General features: G+C 38.2%; 2 protein-coding genes across 3 annotated transcripts in view; both read right to left on the bottom strand.

Moving 5' to 3' along the window:
- Positions 1 to 4,835, bottom strand: cd74a (CD74 molecule, major histocompatibility complex, class II invariant chain a). The gene is made up of 9 exons (XM_085293024.1): positions 4,643 to 4,835; positions 2,802 to 2,971; positions 2,247 to 2,341; positions 2,053 to 2,109; positions 1,881 to 1,964; positions 1,696 to 1,774; positions 1,148 to 1,348; positions 988 to 1,050; positions 1 to 873 (listed from the first exon to the last, which is right to left on the bottom strand). The coding sequence occupies exons 1-9, from the start codon at positions 4,729 to 4,731 to the stop codon at positions 857 to 859; spliced, it is 855 nt and encodes a 284-aa protein (XP_085149150.1). The 5' UTR covers positions 4,732 to 4,835; the 3' UTR covers positions 1 to 856.
- Positions 4,836 to 7,606: 2,771 nt separating this feature from the next.
- The window catches only part of LOC146582215 (bifunctional heparan sulfate N-deacetylase/N-sulfotransferase 1-like), a 51,409-nt gene continuing 49,493 nt past the window's right edge, over positions 7,607 to 9,522 (bottom strand). For both annotated transcript variants that reach the window (XM_085292998.1, XM_085292991.1), the window contains exon 15: positions 7,607 to 9,499. In XM_085292998.1, the coding sequence (XP_085149124.1) occupies positions 9,380 to 9,499 (120 nt within the window). In that variant the 3' untranslated portion in view covers positions 7,607 to 9,379. The remainder of the gene's footprint in view (positions 9,500 to 9,522) is intronic.

Genomic DNA, 9,522 nt, shown 5'->3' with positions numbered 1-9,522 from the left:
TGAGTGAGCAGCGTCACTGCATCTAATCAGGTTAAAGTTTATTCAGACCTTATTTTGATTACAGCTTAAGCAATGATTTCTCTTAACTGTAGATAATGTGAAAGATGTAATGCAAGTGGTGTTAATAGGAAAACTTTATTCATCAACCTTATTAAAACAAACATGTCATAAAAGAGTAACTTTATCATATTCACATCCTGTGAAGGATAGGTTAGCCCACAGTTTATGGTATGTATTTATGGTATGTAGATTTATACTAGCTAGATTTCTAGTTGGAAATGCAAATTATTCATTTATTTATATGTAAAATAGCAACATCTCTTTCCAGATTGTTCCTAGTTGCTTTGGGTTTTTTTCCTGACACTACTTTCTAGCAAAATATTAGAACCTATTTAAACTGCCCTCTGTGAGGTTTGGATTATCAGACCAGCACGGGAAGAAATTAGGCTGGTTTACATTAATAAATGCAATTTTTCAATGTTCAGAGCATCACAACCAAGCTTCCATTTTCCTGCACTGAGTTTAAGAGAAGGAGATGCGGTAAACCTACCCTTTAAGCATTCATCAGAACCAAACATATTAAACACTCACATAGTTTAATGTACTTATTGTAGATTATACAAATATACCCCAAAACAAATCTGACGTAAAGGCAATTTTTTTTTCAAAATTAAATGCACTAAGGTGTAACAGGCCTCTATTGATCCGATTTCAAGCAGCCACAAAAAAATGGTTAAAATCACGAGATTCCACGCAAAACGAGCTCATCAGGGATAGAAGCGTTAATAATTGAAGTGCGGCATGACGTCTGTCATTTGCAGAGATTGCTGGATGAAATCTTTCTTCAAGATTTGCTTCACTTTTGTTTTTCATCTGGAAAAAGAGATGAAAACAGCAAACAACAAAGTGATCATGATGATGATGCCAGTGAAAAATCTCACAAATGAAAAATCATCAAAAACAAAGAAACTAATCTGAAGCGCTCACCATCCATGTCGTATGTCTTCTGCATCAGCCTGGGTGCAACCATCATGCGACGAGGAAATGCAGCTAAAGTTAACAGGAAAAAAACCCATCTGGTGTCATTCACAACAGCCTCACCAAAACTACACATGTAAGAAAAGATCCTTTAATCCGTGTCCTCTACCTCTCTGGCACTCGGGACGGCCACGCATGGTGGTTCCCTCGATGGGATGGCCCTCGCTATCCACGCACCAGCAGTAGCCGGTGGCGTGCCAGCACTGCATTGGCTTGTAGCGGCCCTGCTCGTCACACTGGGGCTTGTATGAACCAATCTTGCTGGGTCCGGGTGCTGCCTCCACCTGGCATTTGGTCTTGATGGTAGTGGCTGAGCGGAGAATATTCAGACATTCATTTTGGTTTTATTTACCAGTTAAAAATTAAAAAGTCGTTAATAAAGACTGTAAAAAAAAGACATTTTGTTGAGAGTTTAATGGGAATACAGATCTCAGATAGCTTAGCACAGCTCACAAACATGAAACACGCATGAACAACATCCAATAATTTTTCAACATTTTGTATTTCTTTCTTTTTTTATATATAAATCTCTAAAAAAAATGACTTAAATGCCAAACTAGTGCATACTAGTAAAACAGGAAAATCTGTATTTGCTGTTATAGCAACTATTTGGGTAATAAAACACTTAAAAGTGAAGGAAAGAAAAGTTGAGCTAACCTGACTGAGGTGTGGGGGTTGCAGGCTGCTGCTGGGCCATGTTGAAGATAAGCCAGTAGCGCATCCAGGTCTCAAAGCTCTACAATACAGAAAGTGTTAGATAAGCATGGCTAAAAGGACAGTCGCCATTTTTCATTTCTATTTTAGCTACGTTAGCAATGTGATCACTGCGTGTGACGCTTCACCTTCCACTCGCTATCGTTCATCTGCTGCTTCAGGGTTTGCAGGTTGGCCAGGAAGGTCTCGTTGAACTGAGGCAGCTCGGAGTCCTGTTCAGAGCACGTTCGAGAGCTTACCGTCAGCAACACATCAACACGCAGGTAAGGAATGTGAGGCTAGACAGTGTTTGCAACCTACCTGCATGAGATCCATCAGCTGTTTCTCCACACTGACAATGGCAGTGTTCTGCAGTTTCTGGAGGAAGGGAGCATTCAAGTTGAAATTAATTATTCAACTTTTAAATCCAAGCATTAGCAATTAATTTGAAGCCTTAAATGAATCCCAGCTGCACACAAATATGAACTTTTTCCCAGAAGATGGTGTGCACTTACAGTCAAGGGGGTCTTGGGTGCTGTGGAGTCCTCGGTGAAGTCCATGAGGAGGGGCAGGCTGTTCATGGGCATGGCCATCCTCACTGGAGCCACAGCTGAAAAAAAAAATTAAAAAGAAGAAAAAAAAATCAGCGACAACAACAAAAAACTTAAATAAATGCAAGTACAAGAAAAAGTAGCTCTTTTTATGTCTAAATTATTAATGGTCAGCAGAAACAAATTGAAAAGTTGGACTACATAATAAATAGAGAATTAAAAAAGGAATGTGTTTTTGTTTCTTTGTTTAACAGTATCTCTCGAGACGCCTCTGTTTGAAATCTTGTTTTAATGCTATTAACATAAAAATATCACACAGTTAACCTTTTTCTCCCCATGAGTCACAATAAACTTTCCATTTCTCCATCCACCTTCAAACTCAGCTTCTGTAAAGTAAACTCTCACTTCCCTCCTCAGCGTTCCAGCCCGCGTCCGCCTGTCTAATTAAAACTATCACTCAAAATGACACATCCCCTTAGGGCTCTGTGTGGCCATTAAGGTTTTAGCGCTCGACTTTACCGTGAGATGAGCGGGTCAGCTGTTTGTTAATTCTGTCCGAGTTCTTCTGTAGAGTGTGGATCTGCTGCTTTTGGCTAAACACCGTGTAGGCAGTGAAGACCTGGCTGGCCACCAGCAGGCAAGCCAAGGTTGTCAGACCCGCAATTTTCAAGGCACGACTGTTGGAGCCTCTGTGAGAAATAGAAAAGTATGTGTCACTAAAAGGTTGGAGGTAAATCAGGAGGTTTGGTGGAAGAAATGAAGGACATAAAAAACGGTAAAACAAAACATGGGATTCCAATAAAAAAATTCTTGGTATGAAAGTGACGTGAGGGGATTTCTATAAGTGTGTGACATTTTTAAGGCCTGGGTGAGTCATTTGGATTTTGGACAGTCCACACACAAAAATACAATAACAAAAAAAAGGAAAGCCACAGTTTCCTTTAGTCAAACCTGTAGATGATGAAAAATGATCATGATTAGTGTGTAAAATGTTAATTTACCGCACATTACGTGATGTAAAGGAAGGGACAAATCTGTGAAGAAAACAAGGAGGGGGAGGGGGGGATTGGCCTTTGTCTCTCCTTTGTTTGCCTTTGAATTTCCTTTAAAATTTATTTTCTTTTGTTCCTTTTTTTAATTTGAATCTTTAAAGATATTTGTTTGGTTTTTCAGTGTGGGGGGCAGGAGTTGAAAATGGGTAGGATATGTTGGGGAGGAGAGATACAACACACAGCTGCGATCCAGCTGTCTGGGAATCAAATCAGTAAACCATAAAAAAACAATTATTTTCCATCATGTAAAGAGCAGCAAATCTGGAAAATATATAATTAAAAAAAAAAATTAGATTAGATAAAAAAGAGTGATCTCAGATCTAATTACTGCTCCTTCTTTTATTTCAGCCAATAGAATGTGAGTATCACTAGTTACTAGGCAGATACATTCTTCTGGCTTCAGCAGGAAGTCATATTCAACTATGATTCAAGTTCAACTTGCAAATTAAACAAAGGTAGATAGGTGTAAAATGATTTTTCTCAAATGCAAACGTATAAGGACAATGTTACTTTTTCATTATTGCTGGAAAACATTAATAGTGAAAGTCAGAAAGTCATATGTTTACATATCCGCTTTTTAAATTGCGACATTAGTCTGTTCGATGCAATTTATTTTTTTATTTGTTTATCATAAATTCATGTATACCGCCAATATAATCTGTGTCGTAAAGGAAAATATAAAGTTTGTTTATCTATTATTTCCAATCAACAGTCCACACAAAACGTTTATTCATAAATCAGATTCTAATCGATTATTAAGTTGTAATTCTTGTAGACTGTATTTATTTCTAACTTGAATTGTTCCCAAAAAAAGGCATTTTCTTTTCTCTATTAGCCAATAACAACTGCTGCGTCACCAGTTACTAGGCAGACGCCTTGTCCTGGCTGAAAGGGGAAGTGCGGTTCAGTGAAATTAAGAAGTAAAACGAAATGTTTTAAAAGCATTATTTGTTGTAAACATGAATACATACATAAATAATATTATAATATATAATTATAAAAGATAAAAACGAAATAATTTTACTGCTCTTTTAACTAAAAAGGAATAAGTGCAAATCTGAAACAGATAGGCCTACCTTCAAAGTTAAATGTCATAAAATGTATCTTTGCTATTGCTAAATGAAATTAAAGGAAATGTGATACTGCTGCATGTAAGCAACTAACCTTTGGTGAAAAATTTCAGTTTTTTAAATTTATTCTGCTCTATCTGTGTGAGCCAATTTAAAAAGGTGCACTTTATTGAAAATAATAATAATTTTTAAAGATACAGCACAAACAGCTGCTATGGATAAAGTACACTCTTCTCACCCTCTTGGTGCTGCAAGGGGAAGAAGCGTCTCCTCACTGTCTGCCAGGTTTCCCCTGGCCAGGGGTGCATCGTCTGGAGAGTGGGCCATCTGTGTTAGGAGTTCTTTCCGTTCCTTCAAGCAACAAACTGAACAAAGAGCAACACGTCTAGAGCATAAATTGCCTACAAAATGAGGAAAAGAAAACCAGACGGGTTCCACAGAAAGCCTCTCTATTTAAAAAAAAAAAAAGAACAAGAAGTTGTGGGACGGATCACTAGCGCCACTCTGATTGGCTGATTTAATAGCATCATCTGTTGACAGAGGCAGACAGCAGCGACATAAGCGACGGTTTAAGATCTAGAATTTACCATTATTGTTTGATAGTATAGTATTTTCAGTTGCCTCTGCTAATTCTAGCAAGTAAACATTAATTATTTGTAAATATAGATAATGCTGCTAGTAATAATACTACAGTAGTTTATTAGATGACTGAATTACTACATCAGTGAAAATACATACTTTAGGTTTCATTACTAAATACTGCACATTATGACATTTAGGTAGTTGTATTAGTAGATAAAGTACATGTTATATAATTGAAAATAATATAATAATATTCCCATAATTACAAATAAAGGCTAATATTACTATTATAGCTTAAAGAATAAAGAAACAGTGAATCAAATCATAGTAATATGCAGTGTTCTTTTAAAACAAAGTTTTAGACATTACAATTACAACAATGTTAAGGGAAATGTGGTGAGTACATTTGTCTACTTTTTATGTTGGCCTTTTTAGGAATAAGATGAGACTTCTTTGTACACTTTAAGGTGTTTTCCCCAATGAGGAAACGAAAAGAAGAAATATGAATTACTTGTAAATCTGGTGGACTTTAGAGTAAAAGACTTATGTAAGTAAGTAAAAGTTTTTACTTAATAAAAGTTAGTGCTGAATGTGCTATCAAGGGATTTGGTTTGTCTGCTTCACGTCTCCATAAAGTGAAACAAAAAGAAAAACAGTTTGTTTTTCAATCCAAACCAGGAGACTGGGAAGCTTCTAGAAATCTCTGCATAATGGTCATCATCACGTTGAATGCTTTTAATTTACAGCTACCCCTAAAATAATAGTTCATACAAACTCCCACCTGTGGACTGTAATATATTTAAGGACTTATTTAGGACTGCAAAATTTACTACCACACGTTAACATTTTTACAGTCACATGACCTTGGTGCTTATAAGGCTGGGTCAAAATTAGGAGGTCTTTAAGCCAACTAATTATAACCAAAATATTTTTAGGCTTCTTATACCCATAATGATATTTTCAGGGCTGAAAAACATATTTACGCTCTGTTAAAAACTGCATGCACTTCGTGTCACAATTTAATACTCAAGTCTTTATAATTCACTGGAAAAAAATACTTTCAAATGTACATTTTGGTTAAGAAAGAGTTAGTGGAGTGGAAGTAGAGTGGAAGTGAGTGGCTAGTTAAAACAAGCCAGCATCAGAAAGGTGTCCTTTTATAGTAATGCAAAAAAGAAAGTACAGAGTACAGGCCACCTTTGGTAGCACTAACCGTCCGTTGATGTTTGCAGGTGTTAGTTTATGCACAGCTCTCTTGAGGTCCCACCCCAGCAATTCAATCAGATTGAGATCTGAACTTTGATTAGGACATTTCTTTTTTGCCATTCTGTTGTAGATTTGCTGCTGTGCTTGGGATCACTGCGATGTTGCATGACCTAGTTTTGTCCGAGCTTTAGCTGCCGGACAGATGGCCTCTCATTTGACTGGAATACTTCAGTATACAGAGGAGTTTATGGTTGACTCAGTAACTGTAGGTGACCAGGTATTGTGGCTCCAAACCAAGCCCAAATCCTCTTGCCAACTATGCTTGACAGCTGCTATGAGGTGTTTGTGCTAATATGCTACGTTTGCTTTTCACCAAATGTGACTCTGGTGAAACATTTCTACTTTGTCCTTTAGACAGACAAGACCGTTCAAAACAATCTTGTGGTTTGTTCAACTTTCCAAACTTAAGCTGTGGTGACATGTTCATTTTAGAGAGAAGAGGCTTTTGGCTGGCAAAACCTTAAACAAGCCATACTTGTTCAGTCTTTTTCCAATTATACCGTCATGAACATTTAACATGCTAACAGAGGCCTGAAGAGTCTGACATGTAGCTGTTGGCCTTTTGTTGTGTGCAGTATCTGAGCATTGTACTGACTGACCTTTAGGGTGTCTTTGACGGGACTTTCACACCTGGGAAATTTGTAGTATTGTGTTACAAGACACAAACGAATGCTATAAAACCATCAAACCACCAAAACTGCTGTTCTAGAGGTGATCAGACTGTTTTCAGGCAATTAGCTTTTAGCTAGCAGCAACACAAAGTTGCTTACACTCCTTAATTCCTATGGATGGACTTCACAGGACTGCATCCAACCCTGGAAGAAACTTCCCTTTTCACAAGACTCTGTGAGCATTTTGACACTAGGCTCATCTTCTAATCTCAGGGGTGGATCTACAGGGAGGCAAAGGGGGGCAACTGACCCAATGCTGTAGATCCGTGCTCCCCCCACCCCAATTTTCTGTCCCCAACTAATTTTCTCAACCTAATTGTCTTTGTTTTCTTAGAAGAGATCATGCACTTAATAATTTAAAGTGTTTTGTGGATATTTTGTTGACATATTCATATAAATAATTTCCCCCAGGGATCAATAAAGTATTCTGATTCTGATAAGGGATTTTCACAACCTTCACTGAAGAGGTATGTGCCACCCTGCCTAGACCTCTTGCCCCCACCCAAATGTAGAGTTTTCTAGATCCGCCACTGTTTAATCTTGTTTCCATATTCTTATATAATCATAGCATGAGGTAGGCTTTTGCATGACTTTATTAAATGAAAGAGCTGTTTATGTAAAACAAACAAACAAAAACAGCTGGAAGCCAAACAGCAGAGAAAGGAGAGGAAAAAAGATCCAACTACTGAAAAATACAGTGGTGTTTTATTTGCAAATTAAAAAGCACCGACAATATTAGTTACACTGTAAAAATTATTGACAACAATTACAAATCTTTATCATACAGTCCAGGAGATTAGTACCATCGTTGCTGTTATGTGTTATCATTTAATACTTTATATGGAGAGACTCAGTACCTTTGTACAACAGTTGGCAGTGAGAGGACATGAGAGGAAAGAATCTCAGCGACACACCTCTGCACAGTGAGGAGAAAAATAAAATAAAATAAAATAAAAATTTCCACACTCCCCCTCAGTAGAGCACTGACATTTCACACAATGGGCTGATGGAGAGTGTAAACCCAAACACATTCAATAATTTAGGTCTACAGAGGGTTTTCGCATTATTTACATTATAAAGTCACCGTCATGTGCATTGTTATAACATCAGAACATCGTACAAAACTATTGCAAGAAGAGCAGCTTTTTGTTACCTACGTTTGACATCTAGTTGCAGTGGTAACACCTTGACCGACAACCAAAATGTCTGAGCGGTCTCTCTGGGCGAACTGTTGGTTTGCCGGGTGACTTTAAGTGTTTGTTCTGTTTTTAAATAAGCAGAGTCAGCTTTTAATCTCCCAAACGAAACCTTTTCTATTGAGTGACATGAAACAGAACATAAGAAAACATAAACAGCTGTGATTAAAAAACAAAACAAAACAAACAAACAAAAAACAACAACAATGCTGACACCAGATTTTGAGATGCACAATCTTCTGAATCTTGTGGGACCAGAGTGTGGCGTTAACATACAGTAGCTAGCTTATGATCTTCTTCTTCACAGATTGTAGTAGGAACAATTTCGTGAGTGTGCTTTCCAGTAACCTTTTATCTTCAAACAATGTGCTTTCATCACCCGTCCTATGTTCCTGCTGTAGCCAATCAAATGGTTGTAAAACTGGCTACAGAGCATGCTAAGCTGAAAACAGTGTACGCAACTGTACTGTACATCTGGCCCATATGAAACCAATGGCGCTAAAGTGTTTAATTTTGGTACATTCTACAGCAATGCATTGCCATCCGCATTACAGAGACGTTAAAATCAAAGTAAAGGAAAAAAAACACTTTAAAAAAAAGAGCCATGAAAAGTCCATGTGGTAATAGTTTAAGGAAGATTCTTGTCCTGGCACTTGTAACGTGATAACTAGATTCTACCAAGGCCTATCAAATAAGGCTACAACATGCAGCCTAAGTCAAGACTTCAGACGTCCCATTCTCCCTTCATACAAACACGTGCATCAAAGGCATTTGGAACCAATGTCTCTCAGGCGATCGGGATATCATCCATTAAGCCTGCTTTAATGTGCTCCTTACGTGAAAATTCATTGGCGGGGACACAGGTGATGCTCTCCATCACCTGTGTCCCACAACTGAAATTTCAGACTTTATTCCCTTCCTCTGATTTCCAGGAAGAAGTTCAAGTGATGATAAGTTTGATTGAGGAGAACGGCCATGTGATTATCAAACACCGACAATTCCTCGTGTGCGTCCTCTTGAGTCTTCCCCGGTCTCTTCTTCAGTGCACACCGTTAAGGCTTCCATGTTCCTGGTTTGCCCACTGTTGCCCTATTTAGGAAGATCACAGTTGAGTCTTGAGTTGTATGCGGATGTCTCATCCTCAAATCTCAGTCAAAACAAATTGGGATCTTCAACATTTCAGGCCATGAGGCCAGTGAGCCCCAGCAGGGAATATTAGTGGTTCAGTATGAGGAGGTGTGGTTTTCCCCTGTGGTGCTGCTACCTGGTGTGGACCAGCTCTTCTCGGAGCCAGCTTGGTAGAGGCTGTCCCATCCTGTAGAGCAGCTTAGACAGCTCAATGTTATGATCCCTATAGTACTCCCTGAGGAACGCCTGGGACTGGAGAACGCAAAAATAGAGCA

The sequence above is a fragment of the Mchenga conophoros genome, linkage group LG2 (genome assembly GCF_057382185.1).
Source record: "Mchenga conophoros isolate Kocher_MC1m ecotype Shallow Benthic linkage group LG2, M_conophoros_male_GT1.1, whole genome shotgun sequence".
In the NCBI taxonomy this organism is placed as follows: domain Eukaryota; kingdom Metazoa; phylum Chordata; class Actinopteri; order Cichliformes; family Cichlidae; genus Mchenga; species Mchenga conophoros.
The sequence above is the reverse complement of the archived record's forward strand: the minus strand, read 5'-3'. Positions and strand labels throughout refer to the sequence as shown.